The sequence below is a fragment of the Sturnira hondurensis genome, unplaced genomic scaffold (assembly GCF_014824575.4).
Source record: "Sturnira hondurensis isolate 20B ecotype Veracruz unplaced genomic scaffold, ASM1482457v3 Scaffold0008897, whole genome shotgun sequence".
Taxonomy (NCBI): Eukaryota; Metazoa; Chordata; class Mammalia; order Chiroptera; family Phyllostomidae; genus Sturnira; species Sturnira hondurensis.
Window position 1 is genome coordinate 2,225,623 of NW_028081528.1, and position 21,231 is coordinate 2,246,853.

The 21,231-nt window shown below is 39.6% G+C and overlaps 1 protein-coding gene across 4 annotated transcripts in view; it reads right to left on the reverse strand.

Moving 5' to 3' along the window:
• Window positions 1-2,270: 2,270 nt before the first annotated feature.
• The window catches only part of ANKMY2 (ankyrin repeat and MYND domain containing 2), a 32,566-nt gene continuing 13,605 nt past the window's right edge, over window positions 2,271-21,231 (reverse strand). For 2 of the 4 annotated variants that reach the window (XM_037056261.1, XM_037056264.1), the window contains exons 5-11: window positions 17,455-17,615; window positions 12,294-12,401; window positions 11,814-11,920; window positions 10,933-11,068; window positions 7,067-7,195; window positions 5,006-5,135; window positions 2,271-3,574 (exon numbers count right to left, since the gene is read on the reverse strand). In XM_037056261.1, the coding sequence (XP_036912156.1) occupies window positions 3,390-3,574; window positions 5,006-5,135; window positions 7,067-7,195; window positions 10,933-11,068; window positions 11,814-11,920; window positions 12,294-12,401; window positions 17,455-17,615 (956 nt within the window). In that variant the 3' untranslated portion in view covers window positions 2,271-3,389. Of the gene's footprint in view, window positions 3,575-5,005; window positions 5,136-7,066; window positions 7,196-10,932; window positions 11,069-11,813; window positions 11,921-12,186; window positions 12,402-17,454; window positions 17,616-21,231 lie in introns of all 4 variants that reach the window. The other 2 variants (XM_037056262.1, XM_037056263.1) reach the window with 2 other exon arrangements.

Here is a 21,231-nt window from a genome sequence, read left to right on the forward strand (position 1 = left end):
AAATGTTTGTGTCCACCCCCACACCCAAATTTATTTGTTGCAATCTAATTCCCAGTGAGATGGCACTTGGGGGTAAGGCCTGTGGTCATGAGGGTGAAACCCTCAGGAATGGGATTAGCACCCTTGTAATAAGACAGTAAGGCAGCCCTCTGCAAACCAGGAAGAGGCCCTCCTGGTCAGCCCTCTGCACTCACCAAGAACGGACAGTGCTGGCGCTGTCTGACTTCTGGCCTGCACAACTGTGAGAAACACATGTTTGCTGTACAGGCCGCCTTAGTCTGTAGTAATTTGTTAAGCGCCCCCAAACTAGGACACTGATCTCTGTCAGGGTTCTTCAGAGCAACAGAACCAGCCAGTTATGCGCATAGAGAGAAAGCAATTTCTTTTAAGGAATTGGTTCATGCCACTGTGGAGGCTGGCAAGCCCAAAATTTGTCAAAGGGCAGGCTGGGGGCAGACCAGAAATGTAGGCACCAGTTGATGGTTTAGTCTTGAGTCTGAAATCCACAGGGCAAGGGAACAGAGCGGCAGGAGTTTGTCAGGACGTATTTCTATCTTGTAGCTGTTTGGATGTTGCCGGCTTCTTCAGCACCAAGACTGGGACATAGGAGGCCAAAGAAAACTGAAAACAACCCAAATACCACTGCCTCGAGAGTGAGGTCTCCAACAGGTCTGCCTTTCCATTTGTCTTACATATAATGTCCAGGGTTTCTAGTTTTACTTAGAGGGAGAAATAGGGGGGAAAATGCATGTACCCCATTCTTTGTTGAAGCAGAAATGTTATTTTTTTAAATGTAGATCAATGTTTCCTTTTGTGGCTTTTGGGCTTAGTATCATCTGGCTAGTCAACAATTGTGATTTCTTTTAGGATTGATCATTTTTCTGCATTTACGACTTACCAATTAGGAATCATCCTGTGATTAAGTAGTTTTATGAATGTATGAACTACCTGGTAATATTGCCCTGAATTTGCCAATAATGCACCTTCCTAAATTATAGTTGGGGGTGTCAAAACTCACTTTCACTGAGGACCACATCAGCCCCAGGTTGCCTTGAAGGGCCAAATGTAATTTTAGGACCGTGTAAATGTAACTCCTCCTTAACTAGGGGCAAGGAGCTCAGTGCTGCCACTGGGTAGAAACAAGGTGCCGGGCCAGAGATAACACAAGGTGGAGGGCTGGATTCAGCCGGTGGGCCTTGTGTCTGCCACCTGTGTGCATCTAGACAAGTTTTCACCATTTAGAAAGATGCCTTCATCTATTTCTAAAACTAGAACTTTGTCCTTATAGGATATAGAAACTATGCTAGAGCAACTTATGGGGGGGGGAAGAATCTCCTGTTTATCGACTGAATTATTAAAAGGAAGAAATTTGCTTTTTACGAAATTAAGACCTGACTTTTCATCTATGCAAATGATGTTTTAATAGTACAAGATGTATTAGAATAGGAAGAGTATATAACCCTTTAGGTCCTACTTTTGAGAAAAGTTTCTTAGTAGCATATTGAAAATAATTCAACATGGTAAAAAAAAGAACTGGATGACCACCAGTTTTGATGGTGTTATAATGGAAATATCTATTTTCGGTTACTTACGACAAAGGGAGAAATTATAACCGGAACCAACCTCATTTTCTCTTACACACCATTTTCTGACCACCCTTTCCCTGAAATACATTCATGGAAAATTTTGATACTGACTGTTTATATGAAGTCCTCTTTGTCCAGTGTAAAAGTTCCTACTTATGTCAGTTACAGCTGTGTTACAGTTCCGATTCATATCCAGTCATTTCAATGAAGCGGAAAATCACCTCTACAGTGCCACATCTCTTGATTTTCCTATTTCCTTTGCTTTTTTTTTTTTTAAATAATTCCCCATGGTATTCAGAGACAGGGACCATGCTAATATTATAGAATGATGCTAACACAAATGCAAAAAGAAAAGAGAAAAAGTCAGGGAACTCGGATAAAGAATATATTTCTGTGCAAAGGCAGCCTGGGAGGACTAGTGTATTGTGTACAACCCCCAAAATAAACGTTTACATCAGTGTGCAGATGAGATACCTTGATGAATGAAGGGAGGCTTGTCACGACTGGTAAGTTCAGACAAAAATCGGCCTGAGCATTCCTAAACAGTTATCATTTACTCACACGCAGTCTTCCAAAGCAGCACAGTATAGGGCGTTCAGAAGATGTAAGTGCTTGGGACGAGGAGAAAAGCATCTTCCTCTCCTTTTAAGGAAAAAGAGAACCAGCAAGACAGAATAATTGCTCAGTGAAGTGAGGTGAGAATTCTAGTTATTTTGATTTGTAACTGTACACATGAAAATAATTACTACTTTGTTCCCCAATATTTGCCAAGTTTCCTAAAATTTGTTAATTTCTCTAATATTTATCACCCCGACAGCAGTAAACTATGAAACAAGACGTGAGCTGGTTATATTAATAGGCACAATTTATTTTACAATCAACACGAAACTATGAAACACAGCCCTATCTTCAGCTATCACACTGTTTAAATACTGCACACTCTGAAAACCGGCGCCAGAACATTCTATAAATGACAGCTATAAATCAGTTTCTGAACAGGAAGGGTCACTTGAAAAGCACATAGGCAGATAAAAGCCAGCCATTCAAGTGAGCATGGCACATGAACTAGTACAAGCACCGTGTTAACGGTACGCTCAGACATGCTTAATGAGAAAACCGTGACACATTCCTTTTAATGCACATGCTGAGATAACTCTGGCAAGCCTTCGTTTCTTCTGGGGGTGTGTGGCCTTTCTGAAAGTACGAATATTGTATGCAGATAAAACATCACTGCAGGAAGTACATAAAGTTCAGACTGCTCAAGATCATTTCTATACAAAACTATAATTAGCTGGACTATGGCAAAGATCCTTAAACACACAGCCTCTCTTCATTCCGTGACACCCTAACAGGTAGAACTTCACTACTATAAATGCTACTTATATGCATTTTATTCACACATAAGTTATATTTTTAAATACCTATGTCTGTAGCTATAACATTTTTCTTTCTTGAAAATCTCCTCTTTCCTACACCTGTTCCACTTGACCCTTTGCTCCCTAGAGCCCATGTGTCTTCTTCAAGGGGATTTCTTTTTCCCTTTGGAAAGCTGGCCGCAGAAAGGAAATAGAAATGTTTCTCCTGTTTTTTGAAAATATTTTTCCCATAGGAATATCTGTCCAATTATAGAACATAATCCAGTGGGAATCAGAGTGTGGTAGACACAACTTTGCTGGAAAGCATCTATTCTATGAAGTCCTGCCCCAGTGTCACGTGGGTGTCACAAGGCAATGGGGACACGGTCACGAGTTTTCCAGCCACTGCCAGGGTGAGGACCATCCTCGCTAGCATGTGCTCTGGCTTTCACTCCTCAGATGCCAGTGGTCCCGTGGCAGCATCCTGTGAGCATTCTGACCCAGCATCGCACCGGAGAGATTCTTTCTCCCCTTCCACAGAATCTTTAGGGTCGCTATCCTCTTGGGGGATGGCAGTTTCGGCCTCTGGCTGCTCTTCATGAACACAATTAGAGTTGACATCGAGTTTGCCATCTGATGATGAAAAGAAAAACAAGTCATTTTGTTTTTATCACGTGCCAGACACTGTTCTAAGTGCTTTCTGTTGTTATTTTATCTCTATAACAACCACAAGAGGTAAAGTATCTATTATTATTTTACAGATGCGGACACTGAGAAGAGAGGACTTTGCTAACTTGCTCAAAGCTTACAGCTAGTAAAGCACCAAAACTGGCATTTGAACTCAGGGCTCGGGCTCCAATGTCAGGCACTGAACCCAGGACTGTGGTCTGGGATCTGACAGAGTTACCATGCAGATACACCTGTACCTCGAACAAGCTTGATGTCCATGGATTAACTGTCTGTGCAGAGCTGTCTCCTTACCTGCAGCGTGGGGGACAATAAAACCTACACTTGTGGCAGACAAAGGTGTTTGTAACACTTAGAACAGTGTGCGGCACGTGCTGATGTTCAACAAAGGGGAGGGAGTTCCCACTCTACCAACAATCCTCTTCTCTCTCCCTTGACTTGTACAGAACATAACCAGCTATGTTATCCTGTCCTCGACACACAGGATACAAGTTGTGTCCAGAAAAATAGGAGAAAACATGCTGTCAGAAAGCCTGACCTATTTTCTGAACAGTTTACTTACACAAATTAGATTTGACTTGGAAGAAATTATCCAACCCCACTAATAGTTGTTTCTCAGCCAAGTGGTGAAGGAGACATGGCCCCTGAAGGGTGAGGGCACAAGTGCTTCGCATCAGTCATCTGGGCAACCTTTTCAAACGACAAGCTCTCCGCAGCGATACATACTCTGGGGTGCGGCATGGGAGTGGGGGTGGCTTACCCTTCCCAATAGCCAATCACTGCTGAAGCAACTCACTCTTTCTGACCCAGATGAGTCAGGTGCTTCATGAGGGAGGGAGAGGAAAAATACCGTGGAATTCACTGCTCTGACACTTGTAGAAATGTCACCTGTGCATTAGTAGATCTGCAATTCAAGTGAAATTCATAAATCTGCTCTAATTTCACCTAAAGTGTTTTAGTTAAGAAATTTAAAAGCTTTACAACCTTCAAGTCTTTGGGTGGCCATTAGGGGAAATTTAATTATCCCTTATTCAAAGACCTTAAAATCCTGTGCACAGAGTGTAAGTAAATGGTTAACTAAGAGCCCCCAGTTCTAGGGCAGCCAGAGAGCAGGATGTGCAATAAAATCACAGCTTTATCTTCTTTTTCCAGCAAAAGCTAGGCTGCCTATATCCTCTACATTATCCCCCCAAACAGGGATTCAAAATAGGGACACATGTGAGATCACACATAAGTGTGATCCTTACGTTAGTCACCCCCAAGCTTCGCTGGTCCCCCTGAAAAGACTCCATTTCTGTGGGCCTGTGTGTTAACAATGTCATCTATCACTCCTCTTCCCACTAAGAAGCAGTACCAGCTTGGTTTTTATGTACATACTGTTCTCCTCTTCACTCTTTTCTTTGGCAGCTTCCAACTGTTGTTTCTCATAAATGTCCTTGAGATTCTTACAGATTTTCTTATGCGCAAACCAGTGTGTTTTCTGGCAGGTCTGATCGCAGTATATTACCTGAAAGCAATTGCAGTTATATTTTCATTTCAAGAGCTGTGATTACAGAATTTTTCAAATTGTGACATTAGATTAAGACCTAAGCTGTCAAAATGTTAATTTTCCTGTATTTTAAAACCATGATGTGTATATGTATATTAATTTGTAATTGTAATTTTAGCTTACACTTTAAAAAAAATAATGGATATATAACAAATGGTCTACCAAAAACTCTTAATAAATGATTTATCTAAGAACCTACTATGTGCCAGGATTGGGACAGTGCCAGCTGTTGTCTCAGGTGAAGCTGGGCTAGAGAAAGAGGGTGGAACAGCATGTAGGGAACCAAACACATGTCCCAGCAGAGGATGTAACAGCAATGGGAACACACAGGAATCAATGACTCACTCCAGCTGGAGGAATGAGTAGGCAAAGAACTGAGAAAAGCATTCCAAGTGCAGGGAATATCTTGTACAAAAATGAAGGAAAGGGGAAGTGAATGACATGTTCAAGGACAGCAAGAAGTTCGTGTAAATGAAGCTTAGACATTTGTCAGATTATATGCCAAGCATTTCTGGTTGCCCCTTACACATTAATGGTGTTGGTTGTACTATGGGCCCAATTCTTATTCTTCCTGGCATGCATACACTTTCCCATGAAATCTTCTTTTGCGGAAGGGGAGGAAAACTGACTTTAAATTTGGCCACATGACTTGTTTTGGCCAAATAAAACGACACATAGCGTGGCAGTTTCAAGGCCTCATAAGTGACTCTACCTGTGGACTGATGCTTCTGCCATCACCATGACAACATGCTCAGCCGGGCCTGCTGGTCTGAGGAGCATGAGAGACACATGGAACAGAAGTGCCCTGGCTGAGCCCAGCCAACTACAGACATGGGAGAAGTAATAGTTCTTGTTTTAAATACTGAATTTTGGAGTGTTTTTATATGCAGCAATGGTTGCCTCTTACAGTCTCATTTAATCCTCACAAGAACTCTAGCCCCATTTTGCATGTAAGGAAACTAAGACTCAGAGAAGTAAGTAATCAAAGGAGATAAAACTGGAGAAGTAGGTTACAGCAGAATGTGATGGGTTACAGAAGAATATGCTGAATAATGACAACCTTAAAAACAGCCCTGGCTGGCGTAGCTCAGTGGATTGAGCGCGGGCCTGCGAACCAGATGATCGCAGTTGGATTCCCAGTCAGGGCACATGCCTGGATTGCAAACCGGTTCCTTGCAGGCTAACTACCAGCAGGGGATGCACAAAAGGCAACCATACATTGATGTTTCTCTCCCTCTCTCCTTCCCCTCTAAAAAATAAATAAATAAATAAAATCTTTAAAAAAAAAAAACAATAGGAAATTAACATTGTAGAGTAAGGCAAAGGTACAGACACACACGTGTGCAATATCTGAATGTGAGGAAAACCGCAAGCAAATGTTATTGTGAAGAACTGCCCTCGTGAAGATAATCTGGCAGAAGTAGGTGGTACAGAGCAGAGAGCTCACAGGTGGTGACACCGAGAAGGGAGTTCCAGTGCTACGAGGAAGAGCTGGTGAAGAGATTAAAGTCAGTATCACAGTACTTAAGACTGTATATTTATAAACTGTCCTATGCTAGGTTCTCATTTCTGCACGGGCCTCAGTCCTCTATCTATGATCTTTTATTTTCTCATATTCATTTGGTCACATCCTTCTTTATTTGGGGCAGTTGACACAATAGTTAGGGCAGCCTGGGCGTCTGGCCAAAGATTGGGCACAGAACTACATTTATTTTAAGTTCTCTTCCAAATTACTTTTAAGTATTAGATGCAATACTTTTTATCGAATATATCAGAATTTATTAAAAAAACTAATGTCAACCATTATATTACAGAATATTAAACTCAATTATCAAATTGGATGAAATTTAAACCAGGTGTTAGTGAACTTCAAAGAACTTCATTCTTACCATTTTGCATACTGAGCATCTCTTACTCGCTCCCCTTTCTCCACAGGTGGTACAAAATTCCACATCCACAAAGCCCACCTGACCAGTGATGGCTTGAGTAAGCACAGAGAATGCAGTGGGTTCAGAACCCTACAGTGAGTATAAAGAGAAAAAACACTCTAGAATCACACGAAATACTACTGAGACGACGTCTCCGGAACAATGTTGTATAAAAGCAGGCATGCAAGAGACAAAATCATCAAGGCTAAAGATGACACAGACTTATCTATGACAAAATGACAAATATATTTTCGAGTATACCTTTGGCTACAAAAAGTATATGGAAGGTAAGTCATGGTTCCAAATATTCAAAAAGAAAAAGTTGGCCGCCTTCTAAAATAAAAGTATTTTTCAATTAGGATTATCCCATAAACCCGCAATGATTTCTGATACAGGGCAATAAACTCTGAGTGAGATTTCCTTACAACATTGTTTATACTGTTATATACATGCTCAAAATAGTCAAACAAAATATTCAAAAGATTTAGTAAGTGTTTCATTTTGAAATTGTTACGCTCCTTCTGAAAACAAATATAATGGCCGGGTTCCCTTCCTTATTAAAATGCTAAGAATCCTCTTTTGGAATGCAGGTAGTATAATGGTGGAAAAATCGGTGAAATGAAACCTCAGACACTAGGTATTTAAGTCACTGCATTGTACCAGGAACGAAGCAGCTGTGCCCAAGTGACAGTATGTATCAGAGTTTGTTTACAACTCAGACCAGTCCGCCATCCCACACCTCCTAAATTGGAATCTCTAAGGTGGTCCGTCTACCTGTTCATTACAGGTAGCGCTGAAACATACCAAAGTTTGAGAATCACTGGTACTTAATGTTACACTAAATACTTATTAATCTATGTAAATTTTTTTTTTCTTCAGCAGTAGACTACTGGACCACACAATAAACAGGTCCACAAATCCACGGATTACAAATTATTCAAAGATTAATAACAATTACACTTTAATGTTCAAATGTTTTTTCACAAAATTACCTGAGACACATTCAAAATCCAACCCCCCCCAAATGGAATGTTTGTGGGAGTGAGAACACAGCAACATTCTCACAGATGTAGCCAAGGATAAAACTAAAGGCTATTTTGCTGGAAGCACAGCTGTTAATATGAACTATTGCTGCAGAAACAAGTGATGACGCAGCTAAGTAACCACATGGAATCTTCTCGTCTCTATTAGATGACAAGAACTCTTTCTTGCTCTATGAAGTCTTGTCATCTACTTTGTTAAATAAGAGTCTGTTTAGGTACCAAAGCCCCACCTATGGAAGACATTCAGCCTAAAAACAAACAGGACACTATTATTCAGTGTATCCTTTGATTTTACCTAGCTGCTAAAATCAGAGACATTACCTAGCCTTCCAGAAGTTAAAATATACACTGTGAGTTGATAAAGCAAAATAGCTTTAATCTAAGGCTGAAGTAAAGCCTTGCACTTCCTGCTGGACTCTGTGACAGACAGAAGCCAGAACTCCACACTAAGCAGAGGGAATCAAAGCCTTGGCAGCAGCCCTGGCCAGGCGGCTCAGGGGGCTGGGGCGCTGACCTGCACACCGGGGCTGGATCCTGGTACACAGGTCAATGCATACAGGTATACACAGGAGGCAACAGACTGGTGTTTCTCTCTCGCATCAACATTTCCCTCCCCCCCCCCCATCTTTCTCTAAAAAAAAAATCAATAAACATATCCATATATCTTCAGGTGAGGATAAAAATATTTTTAAATAAAAAATTAAAATAAAAAACAAAACCTCTGCAGCAGGCCCTGGCACCAGCACTGTCAGACGGGGCCAGCCAGAGAACCACCACGTTATGGAAAAAGGTTAGCACTGCTTCAAGGCTTATGAACTTGTAGTATTCACAGAACGCACCAGGCAGTCAACAGCGGCTGTCTGGGACACTCAAAACCACAAGCCTTCCACATAAAGTTTTCCACAAAGCAGAATATGTAACTCTTAAAGGACAAAAATTTTAAACAGAAGTTTTTCTAAAATGCATTAAATGCTATTTTATCTTTATTAATAAACCTCCTTTCAATGACGCAGATCACAAGGATGAACAATCACACTCCATAAACTCTAAGTACATTATTCTATGACGCAGGACTAAGACGATGAATTGTTGACCTCTACACTGATCTGCTTTAACTTTTTTTAAAGGACTCTGGGCTACTATTTTTAGTTCTGTTTTCCCCCTTGAATGCAGAAGGTCAACTACCACATGGTAATGGTGGAAATGCCCCGTAGCAGCCATTGCTAGCTGTTTCTCTGATAGCCATTTCCCCCACTTCCTTACTAATAGAAGCATAATTTTGTTCAGAACAGACCAGCCAAAAATTACGCACATTCCCAGATGACTGAGCAGCTCAGAGTGGTCATGCAGCACAGGCGGTGGGTGTCCGGGAAAGCTCGTGTTTCCCAGCTACAGAGCCCCTTCCCTTTCGGCCTGCCTGGGATAGCGATGTGGGCTTGGAGGGAGAGCAGCAGATGCCTTGCAACGTGAGCTCATAAGCATGAGTATGAAAATCTATACGGCTAAAGAATATTGAGAGGGAGAATGTTTGGGTCCCTAATCCATTTATTTTTGAGCCATTGTGCCAGATCTGGTCTGACTATTTTGGGGCTTCTGAGTATAATAAATAAGTAAACCCTTATTTATTGAATTCACAGTTGGCTGGAGTTTGGTATGTACAGCCAACACATTCATAATTAATAAACCAGCCCCATAATTGGCTAACTTTAATTTTCCAAAAGGTTAAATACTAAGTAGCCCAGCATATTAGAAGGGGTAAAAGATCTCTATGGGAAATTATGAAGCGTTCTTACACATAAATCAAGGCATGAACTTCCTGAGATCACCTTGTCTGCTCAGGTCGTTCGTATTTCATGGTTCTGAACAGGTGAAGTCTTAATGTATAAAAAATCACCCGGCGCCAGTTCCTAGTCTTGATGCACACGGAGAGTGACACTACACCCTAGGGATGAGAGAAAAGGGCTGGTGTTGCCAGAGGAAGGGAGGGAGCCATGGGCAGGACTAGTGTCAGGATCAAGTTCTGGCCTTACAGACAAGGCTGATAAAGGCTTTGATTGAAATTTATCAGCATGATGTATAGAGAAGGTGAACAGAAAACTATTCAAAATAGTGAAGGCAGGGAGTGCCTTATGAAATGCTACTTAAATAAATACAGGACAGTGGGGCACTAAGTAATTTAAAGAACAGAAAATAAAGTTAAAATTTACTTCCCACAGCTGCAAAGTAGAGACAGATTTCTTTTTAAGAATGGAGAATGTATAATGTCGGAGGCAGCGGGTAGAATATAAGAAGCTGGAATGTACTCTGAGACTGTTTATCAGCACATGCAATGAGGCACGACTCATCCCTCCACATCTCCGCTGACCAAGCCCGTCCTCCTCGACATCCAATGCCTGCCTTCACTGAGTGTGGGACTTGGTGGTGGTTTTTCACAAGCTACAAGTGAACATTTGTGCCTCTGTATTACATCGCAGATGTGTTTCCACCTTTACACGTTCACACAGGTATTTAAAAATGCCAGTTTTCACTGGAACCATCTACATTCCAACATAGGGAAACACTGTTTATTAAACCTCGAGCCCCATAAATGGAAGGAGAGGAGTGGAATGGATAAACAGAAACAGGGTTATTAGCAGGCAGACCTGTCCACATCTGTTCCTGAAATTTTTCTAAGATAATAGTTATTCCCTTTATTAAATCACGACTGCAAAGAGACTGTGTCTTTAACTACACGCGACATGCGAATGAGGTCTCCCTGACAAGGGTAACGGAGTGAGAGCTTACGATTTCCACAGGAGCGATGCTCTGCACCAGCTGCTGCAGGAGGGTGGCTTCGCAGCAGGGGAATTTCCTGATGCTCTCTCTGATGAGCTTTTCTTGATACACCGGAAAGCCGTCAGAGGGACGGCCTTTCAACAGGCTGAAAGGTAGTTTTAAAAACGTAACTGGAGTTGAATCACTAAGCATTTCCTCCCCATGAACTGTTAGTAGTTTCTTCTTGGCTATTTAAGATTGTCACTGTCTTTTCAAATCACGATGATTAGACTCAATTCAAACTGCCTGTCTCCCTTCTCTAGGCCGGGCCTTATCAGGCTTAGGGCCTGAAGAAGTACTTGTAAAAGTGACCCCTGCCATAAAATACGCTAAACACTGTTATCAGATTAGCTAGTTACTTATTACCGGGTCACTTCTTTGTACAAAGAATGAAAACTCTCACCAAGTCACACCCTTCCAACTTAGTTCACTTTTCTCAGTAAAACTGGAGAATTTGATCCCAGGTGAGCAGAGAACAAAGGTAACACACAGCTGTCCCAGGTACAGTGTTAGAGACACAGTGCAGTTAGGAACCTGTGGCATAGCACACCTGTCCTCACATTTGGTCTTGAGCCACTCTCTAGGTGTATGATCTTACGCACGCTCTTTAACCTCTCCAAACCTCACTCCTCACCTGGAACTGGAGCTAACAACATTACAAAGAGTAGAGAACAAAATAACCAGTTCACCGTCTAAGTATAACATTATTCTTGTTTCTTACAGACTGAATGTGATCCCAACTGTAACAACTGCTGCTAAATTACTTACACTTGAAATCTCTAACAAGGCTTCACATAATAAAACATTATCCGTTTGACTGGATTTTACACATGACGTGGTAAAAACAGTACCTTTTGATCAGAGTGTCCAGTTTATTCTCTCCATCTTTTAAGAAGTTAATACATTTCTGAAAGATACAGCTGATGTAATGCATTTTCACAGCCAATACTTCATTCATGTCTCTCTGCTTCATACACTNTTTAACCTCTCCAAACCTCACTCCTCACCTGGAACTGGAGCTAACCACATTACAAAGAGTACAGAACAAAATAACCAGTTCACCGTCTAAGTATAACATTATTCTTGTTTCTTATAGACTGAATGTGATCCCAACTGTAACAACTGCTGCTAAATTACTTATACTTGAAATCTCTAACAAGGCTTCACATAATAAAACATTATCTGTTTGACTGGATTTTACACATGACGTGGTAAAAACAGTACCTTTTGATCAGAGTGTCCAGTTTATTCTCTCCATCTTTTAAGAAGTTAATACATTTCTGAAAGATACAGCTGATGTAATGCATTTTCACAGCCAATACTTCATTCATGTCTCTCTGCTTCATACACTTCTCACAAATCAAATCCATCACCTTGTAGCATTTATTCAGAGCTGCTTCTTCTGCCAGCAGAGGATTCTCATTTATAAGCATCACGATCTAGAAGAAATTCTAATGAGCTTAGGAATCCCATGAGAAACTTTTCCACATAAAAATTAGGTATGCAGCTTCAGTTGATTTTAAAAGATTACCAAATATTACTATCTTAATTCAAATTAGAATGCAAATGGCCTTAGAGTTATAAAACTAATACAGAGGGACCCTAATATTGTGGAATTTCTTGGAACTCTGTACATCAAAGTTATCACAGGATCTGCCATCTAGCTAAATCAGGGTGTTAGTTAGCTACTCAGAGTCCTGGTTTGGTATCTCTATTGTTAAAAGTACTTTTACTAAAGATAAAGATGGCATATTTGCATACCCTTTATGTACAGAATCCAATCAATGAGCAATCCCCACTTTTAGTTAACATTACTGAGCTTTAGAATGTCCTGGCTAAAAGAACTACAGCGCTCATTAATTCTTATTAATTATAAGGAAGTGAGATTTTTATAGAAATAAGTCTAAAAATAAAAGGTGTATTCCTTTCTGATTAACTACATTTCTTTGTAGAAAATTTCCTTCCTAATGTTCTAACCATCCATAGTAATGAAAATAGATCAAAAAGAAAAGCAAAAATAGCTTTATAAGGAAGCATATTAGAACTATTAAATGTGAAGCATTGAGTCCCGAACTTCCCATATATGCACAAATTAAACTAGTGAGGCATATTTCCTTCTTACTGACTTTGTTATGGGGTAGATGACCTGCAGGAGGTCTGCACCGGACAGCTGTAAAATTCCAGTGACGTAACAGTAATGTGAAATGTGCGTGCCCTGGGTACAATTGTACACACAGAGCAGAAAGCCAGTATTTGTTAACCAGTGTGTTACAGCTAAATACCCATTCTGGGTAATGTAAATGTTAGGGAACCACAGGTAGCAGAGTGCGTGAATTAGATCCTTTTCTTTAGACATAAAAAAGAAAACTTGTTAATTTACATAAAACACAAGCCTAGTCTCCTACTTGGAAGTTTTATGTAAACTAGTGTTCTTGTGAAGTTAAAATATGAGTTTTAGCCCTGGCTGGTATAGCTCAGTGGATTGAGCGTGGGCCTGCGAACCACACGATCGCAGTTCGATTCCCAGTCAGGGAATCGAATGCCTGGGTTGCAGGCCAGTTCCCGGCAGGGGACACACCAGAGGCAACCGTACATTGATCTTTCTCTCTCTCTCTCCTTCCCTTCCCCTCTAAGATAAATAAATAAAATCTTTAAAAAAATATGAGTTCTACTTATTTTTGAGACGCCTAGATTGATATATAATGTGTTTTACTTAAAATATAGCACTCAATAATAAATCATTAGACTTCATGAACAAAGTATAATCGGAATCACTGGTGGTAAATTTGTTGACAACTTTCCCTACCATAACATACCAAAAATCAACTGCAGTAGTGAAGACTCATTAATTGGCCATTTATATTTCTGCAGTCAATTATAATCATTTGAAGCTGTTTGTTCAATATTTTTGTATACAGCATTTATAATAAAAGCATAGGATCTTAAACTTATAAGTTTAACATCAAAAAATCTCAAATAGAACTCAGATTAATGATTTTTTGTTTGTCAAGAAATTAGGCTTTCTTTTATCATATACAGCAATACACACAAAACAAAATGTTTCATCAACAGAGCTAAACGGTGAGCTTACAGAAACATTTACATAGCTGCACACAAAATGATAATACTTGAACTACTTTCCTTCCCTTAAGCTCTGCAACATTATAAAGTAATACAATATGAAGAAAATCCTTATTAATTATTAAGGAAAAATAAATATATTCCTGTAGGTCTGAAAGCCAGATGTGTCTCATCTCCCAGAGAGCAGCTACCTTAGAATATATTTATATAGTGGCATTTTGAATTTTTTTTATTTTTTAAAAACTACTAAATCAACAATTCTGGGCTTCAAGATCATGTTGACAATCAAAAACGGTATCGTTTGCGCACATCTGCCCCCTGACCCCTGGAGTCCCGTCATTGCCTGTGTGCGCACGCACACGCAAGTGTGAGAATGCGATTTTCTCCTTTCTAACCTCTGCATTCTGGGCAGCAGCTCAATTCCCCAAGTCCCTGTTTAAAACAAACATTCAGCCACTTAACCTCGACTCAAACACGGCTACGTCAGGTGCACTGTAGGAACAGACGAACTGTGTGTTGAGGAGGATTTCTGTGTGCTTTTTAAAGGTCTTTAGCTTTATGGAATGGTTGTTAATTACATTTTTTATAATGCTCCCTAGAAGACCGACGCCAGCTTGAAAAGGGGTGAAGTAATGAAAATGGTCCGCCTCAAAGGCAACTGGGCAGCTCTTAATCGAACTGTGAGTAAAGGCAAGGTTTTCAAGTGAATGGACCATTTATGCCTACAAAAATGAGGGTCTGTTCCTCAAGGGAGTTACTAAAACCATAGAATAGTAGCTCTTGTGAGACCAAGTACTCTAAAAACTATAATAGGTTACTCAGTTTATGTCTTTGTAATTTATTGCCTGTATAAACATGTCCTTAATCTTATTTACTCAAAATAATTGAAGGTACCATAATTCTTAGAACATTTAACTCCGAGAAACTAGGCTCCATGCAAACATCAAGAGTTACTGTACAGACTGAATTACTGCAATAACTGAGATTATTGCAATCTCAAGGAGTAGAAACACAGATATAAAAGGGAATCAGAAAAATGCAGGAAGCTTCTTCAAATCAGTCTAAACCAGAATATCCAGTAATGCTCCAGCTAGAGGGGTAACAACAAGGGCTTTGTAAACCCACACACATCCTCTGCATGGAGAAATAGGTGTCCCTAGGAGAAATCCCGACTTCCCACCCTCCGCCCCTCCAAAGAAAGAGTGCCCTGCAGGCACACTCGCTGCGATGTACAGGGGCCCTGTCTTTTCCTCTGTGCTGGGAGGACAAGGCTCACTGATACAGAAGGGGCTACATATTTTCTAAAGGTTAAGTTCTAAGTCCCGTATAATCTCTGGTAGAAATACAAACATGTGATTCACAGCTGCATTTCTTTCTTGCCCGCTTAGGATCACAAGTTTGCGTCTAGTGGTTTTTTTCAGAATGTTAGGTAAAACATTTGAGTTTTGAAAAATAAAAACAGCATAGACTCTATTCATCTGTCTTATGAGAAAGATCTGCTAGTTTGTCTTTTCTCTTGATGGTCCAGAAAATTAATTTGGATATAGGGCCACATGACAAGTACCATTTACTGGATATAATGCGCTCCTATGAATAACATATACCCACGTTTTTTACCCAAACTTTCAGGAAAAAAATCTTTTGATTTTTTAATTCAATTTTTTATTTATTTTTAGAAACAAAACCGGTTACTGTATTCCAGGTTATTATTCTGCATATGGATATCATTATTGCTTTCTAGAGCTACACTTTTAATGCATTAAGCATAAATGAAAGAATTAACATTTATATAGATACAGAATTAGTACTACCCATGTATAATGCATATCCTTAATTTTCCCTCAAAAATTTGGGCAAAGAAGTGTGCATTATACATGGCAAAATACAGTATTTTTTTTGGTTCATTGGTTTGTTTTAGTTTCAAAGACTATATGCATAGAGATACATCAATAAAGTAATAAGATTACATACAATTTGGAAATTTATATATATAGTTTTGTTGTTCAAGTACAGTTGTCTCCATTTTCACCCCACCCACCCCATACATCCCTACCTTCTACCCTTGAACCTACCCCCTTTGGTTGGAACTTCATATTTTCAAATGAGTGTGTACCATCAAGAGTTTATCAGAATTGTGCACTTACTTTAATGGTATTCAGTACAGTCCACACATTCTTTTTCCTAATAGACTTCTAAGGAAATCGATTTCACTGCATTATAACAACACCTTGTATTACAGCAAAATCTCAATTTTTGACCCAACTTATTGTCCTGCTCACCAAACAGCTCTGAATTACTATCAAATCTATACATTATGTATGAAGACTGTAACAGACATTGAAATGTGGTCAAAGACGGCGCTATTGTAGCACACATGCAGTTTTCTGTAATGACTCATTAAAGAAATTATATTCCTTTGGCTTGATTAAAATTTATTGTATAAACAAAAAGGCTGCATATAAAATATGAAGTAAACAGGTGTGAAAATAGTTCAGAACCAGGTTTTTTTTAAAAAAATATTTTATTTATTTATCTTTAGAGGGGAAGGGAAAGAGAGAAGGAGAGAAATATCAATGTATGGTTGCCTCTCGTGAGTCCCCCGCTGGGAACTGGCCTGCAACCCAGGCATGTGCCCTGACTGGGAATCGAACCGCGATCGTGTGGTTCGCAGGCCCGCGCTCAATCCACTGAGCTATACCAGCCAGGGTCAGAACCAGTTTTTGAAGTGTCCCAGTTAAATAAGTCATTTGAACTTCTGGGTTGGTCTACAAAATTTGAAAATTTGTGTGATTGGCCTACTTACTGGAAAAGCTATATTACTTAACATCATCAAATAGCTGCTTACATTTAAAACTGTGTCCATGATTACATTTCAGAATATTCTGTAGAAGGACAATTGTTAGAGCAGATGCTACTGGTGCCCCAACCAAATGCTCTTCACCAGGCCTGTGCACAGGCCGCCACTGCCGGGAGTGTGGCTGCTATGGGCTCAGAGCCACCTCCTTCCCCAGGACACTGCCTTCATCCAAAGGGAGCCACCTGACTTGACATGGACCTTTAGCTTTGGGGAACAGCCTCAGCCAACGCTGATCCGAAAGCCTAGCTCCCTTGCCTCTCTGGAGCCATTAACAGTGTGGATCTCCCTGTGAGATCAAGTGGCAGCTAGGCTTCAGCTGAATCCACCTCTTTGCCTAGGTTTTCTCCTTCTCTAATCTGTGTCTCTTACTGTAGTCTGTTCCACGTTTCAAATAAGAGCACTCCTTCACTGTATCGACCAAATTAAGAGAGCCCACTGCAAGCTCTGCATTTATAAAGCCCAACCAGAGACAATTATGATCCTACATAGTAAGAGCAGTTTAGACTCCGAAGCAGTATTTAAATAAAAAGCAAATACAATAAAGACTACCCTACCTTGACAGGATGAAGATTTGTCGTGGTGATAATTTTGTGCAGCGGGCCTGCCAACTTTGGGGGCAGTTTCGGCTCTTTATCTAGTCCCTGGGGCTTAGTGTAATAATCCAGTCTCTCTCGAGGAAAGAAGTTGTTGATGACAGTTACACAATCATGTTGACCTTTTAACAAACAAATAGGAAATTGGTTATTTTTTTATTCACAAGACATTTTCCAATTTTTGTATTATGTTGCTGTTTTCCTGTGAAGTAAACGTACATTCACATCTTTAATTGTCAAGAAAGGAGAACAGAGGAGGAAGAAGGGAAAAAAGTTTGGGGAATATTTATCAGCATGCTTTGTGAACTGAAGAAGTAATCTCTTTTTAAAGATACAGAATTCTATGTATGAAGACTGTGGATTACAAAAAAAAGCAGTGTTTGATTTATAATTTTTTACCCTAAATATTTTACCAAGGTTGCTTGTAATTTAAATGTCTCTTCTTCTACCCCTATATAAATGAGAGTCATTATTCCCTAATCACATATGGCTTTCTTTACACAGAATTCCAATTTATTCTATAGAACTTTTTATCATTATAAATAATATTCATATCAGTAAACTCATCTCCACTCCCGTGAAATCTGAGAAAAGCTTCTGCTCCCGAAGCCAGGAATCTACACTATGGCTTCTCGTAGATTCCCGTGAAACTTCCCTAAACCGTAGCTAATGGTGAAAATGGTTCTAAAAGAAAGCTGTTGTAAACGAACTCCTAAAAAGTATGAGAACAGACATAAGAAGGTTTGATGGGCTGAGAGGAAAATGAAGAATTAGCATGTAACCCTGTCTTCTCATCAGCCCCAATAGTATGGTCAGAAACGGCCCTGGTGACAGGTGAAATTATTTTTACACAAAAGTCCTGCTTATATAACAGTACTGTCACAGCACTAGAGGTTTCTTAAGATAACATCTTTGTGAGAAGGAAAAAATATTACTTTACTTTTCACAAGACTAATCTCTTTAATTTTAGGTTAATCAGCTTAGATTATTTTGTTATTTTATTGTAACTAATCTGCTACTAATTTATATTAGAGATATATATTTAAAGTTTATCATCATAAATATAAATTTTTATTTAACTTAGATTTAAATTTTTATAATCAAAACTATTAGTTTTATTGGTTAACTTATAAATTCTGAGTACATATGAATAAAGCAGTACTATCAATACAGAAAATAAATGCTGGGAGTGGGGAGAACCAGTGTACCATTGTGCTGCCATATTACCAGCACTTGGACCCAAGGCTTCTAAATTGAATGGGCTCACTGAGTCAGACCTGGGTAAGATGAATGAGAATACATACATACCTAGACAGAGCCTAGAAATTTTTTTCTTTACTTCCACAGATAAACTGAAATTGAAACATGCTTCCACAATGAGAATCAAAAAAGTTTATAAAGAAAAATAAATCAAATTATATTTGCAAAACCAGGATTAGGAAAATTGTGGAGTAACTCCTACATGTAATCGCAAGAAAAGAACAGTGATGCATGAACCCTGAAACTAGCCAAGATATGACTCATTCTCTAAACAGAAAGACGGTTTTGGTTATGATGAGTTTCTCACAATATACAACCTACACACCATCTGAGAAGGTCCTATCACTAAAACCTAAATGAGAACAGAGATCTCAAGATGGAACAAGGAGAAAGGAAACAGTGGAGAACAACAGCCCAGGCCTCAGCGATAATCAGAACGGTGTGGACAGCATAACTAAAGAATTGTAGTACTGACCACAGGGACTACTGAAAGAGAATATACCAAAGGTACACACTACTAACATATGGTTACTAAAAATACTAAACTCTCTCAGCAAAGTCCACAGCTAGTGGTAGTGATGGAGGAGGAAACAGGGCCTGTTGGCTAAAAAACCACAGCAGAGGATGTGAAGAAACAAATGAGTTACAAGGTTTTCCTCTTGTTGGGATGGTTAAATGGGCAAATCCAGGGCTTTGGGGGTGGGACACAGGGTACAGCTGTGTTCTTGTTGTTAGATGATAACTGGGAACCATGGGAGTATTGGGGATGGGAAAGTACGCACTGGTGGAATGGATAAACATTCCTGGTTGTTCAACTTAATAAAAGGAGAAATAAAATGCACTGGAACATGAATCAGGCCGTCACATGGAGGAAACACACACACGCACACACAACCACTAAATAAAGGGTAAAATAAGGGGTAAAACACTTTAGTAAAAAAGAAACAGTGTCACCAAGTTTATTAGGAATTATGTGAAATCATCCTAAGCTGAATGAATACCTTTTAAAACAGAGAATATCTTTTGGGTTATAAAACAGCACCTGCCTAAAAGATCTCTTTTAACAAGACAAGAAACACAGAAGCTAAAAGAAAAGCTATGACTACTTAATAATAAATTTTCTATGGTAAAAATTCCCATAATATCAAAAGAAAAAGACTGACATAAAACATTTGACACATATTCGATAAACAAAGGGTTAGCATCACACCCCGTGTCTCAGCCAGTTTTCATCTTCGAGTGTGTGTTACAGATATTAATTCACAACCATGCAAAAACAGAAGACCAAGGATCTTTATTACATTATTTATAGTGAAGTGATTCTTAAAGAACTAAAACCCGGGGCACAGCTAAGTGAACTGCAGTACCTCTATCACGGAGTATTGGGTAACTGTTGAAATAACTGAATTTATTCACACCAGTAAGATGGGAGGGACTCCATAGCACACTGGTGAATAAAGAAAACAAGTTACACAGAATATATCCATATGATCTCATTTTTAAAAGATAAAAATATTATACATGGGTGCAGATATGTGTATATGCTGTTCAGCTTGAGGGGGAAAAAAGGGGAGAGTGAGTTTTAAAAACTATACTCCATTGTAAAAGATAATGTCCAGTGAAGGGTGTAATTTTCTATGAAATTAGTCTAAGCAGATTAAAATGCAATGAAAATATTACTTATTTTAGGACGGGACTGTTGATAATTTCTACCTTAGGTTTTTATTAATATAGTCCTGTTAAGAAAGAAGAGGCTCCTCCACTTCCACCCTTGTGATCTGCAGAAAGTCACCTAACTGCTCTAGGAGCTCTATTTTGTTACATCGTGGACATCATGAAAACCTGCAGGGTCAAACAGAACCTCAGATCATCTTATTCCCCCGCTTCGTGGCACAGGTCCGAACGCCAAGCCCCCTGAAAGTGAAGAAGTCTATCTGCCTATGATCTTGTAACAAATTAGCAGCAGCCATGAACTAAAATGCAAACTGCAAGATTCCCAGTTTATTGTTCTTTTCTCACTGTACTGAAACCCTTGTAACTATCCTTGAAGTGTGTTGGGGGCGACCAGGGAACCCCATGACTATGGCAGACAAACACTTCTCTGACATGTGCAAAGCAAGGCCATACCTTTCTCAAGTCCGCCTGAAAATGAACTAAAATAACATCTGCTCTCACAGAGCTGTCACAAAGTGACAGGGACCGACATAATCAAAGGCAGCTAGTAGTAGTAGTCATAAGATAATTTGATAGTAAAACTTAACAAAATATATAGTTACAATAACCCATATCTGACTAATTCCCAGCTTAAATGTTATTTTTCTTGAACCCCCCCCTTGGAATAAGGATGGGAGGTCCTTCTCTGATGTACTTCTATGGACCTCTTAAGCAGTCCCTTGGAGGACACTAGTTCACAATGTCTGTCGCTGCTATTAGCTTCAAGTGCCACCAGCACATGAGGAGTCTCTGTCTCGTTCACCA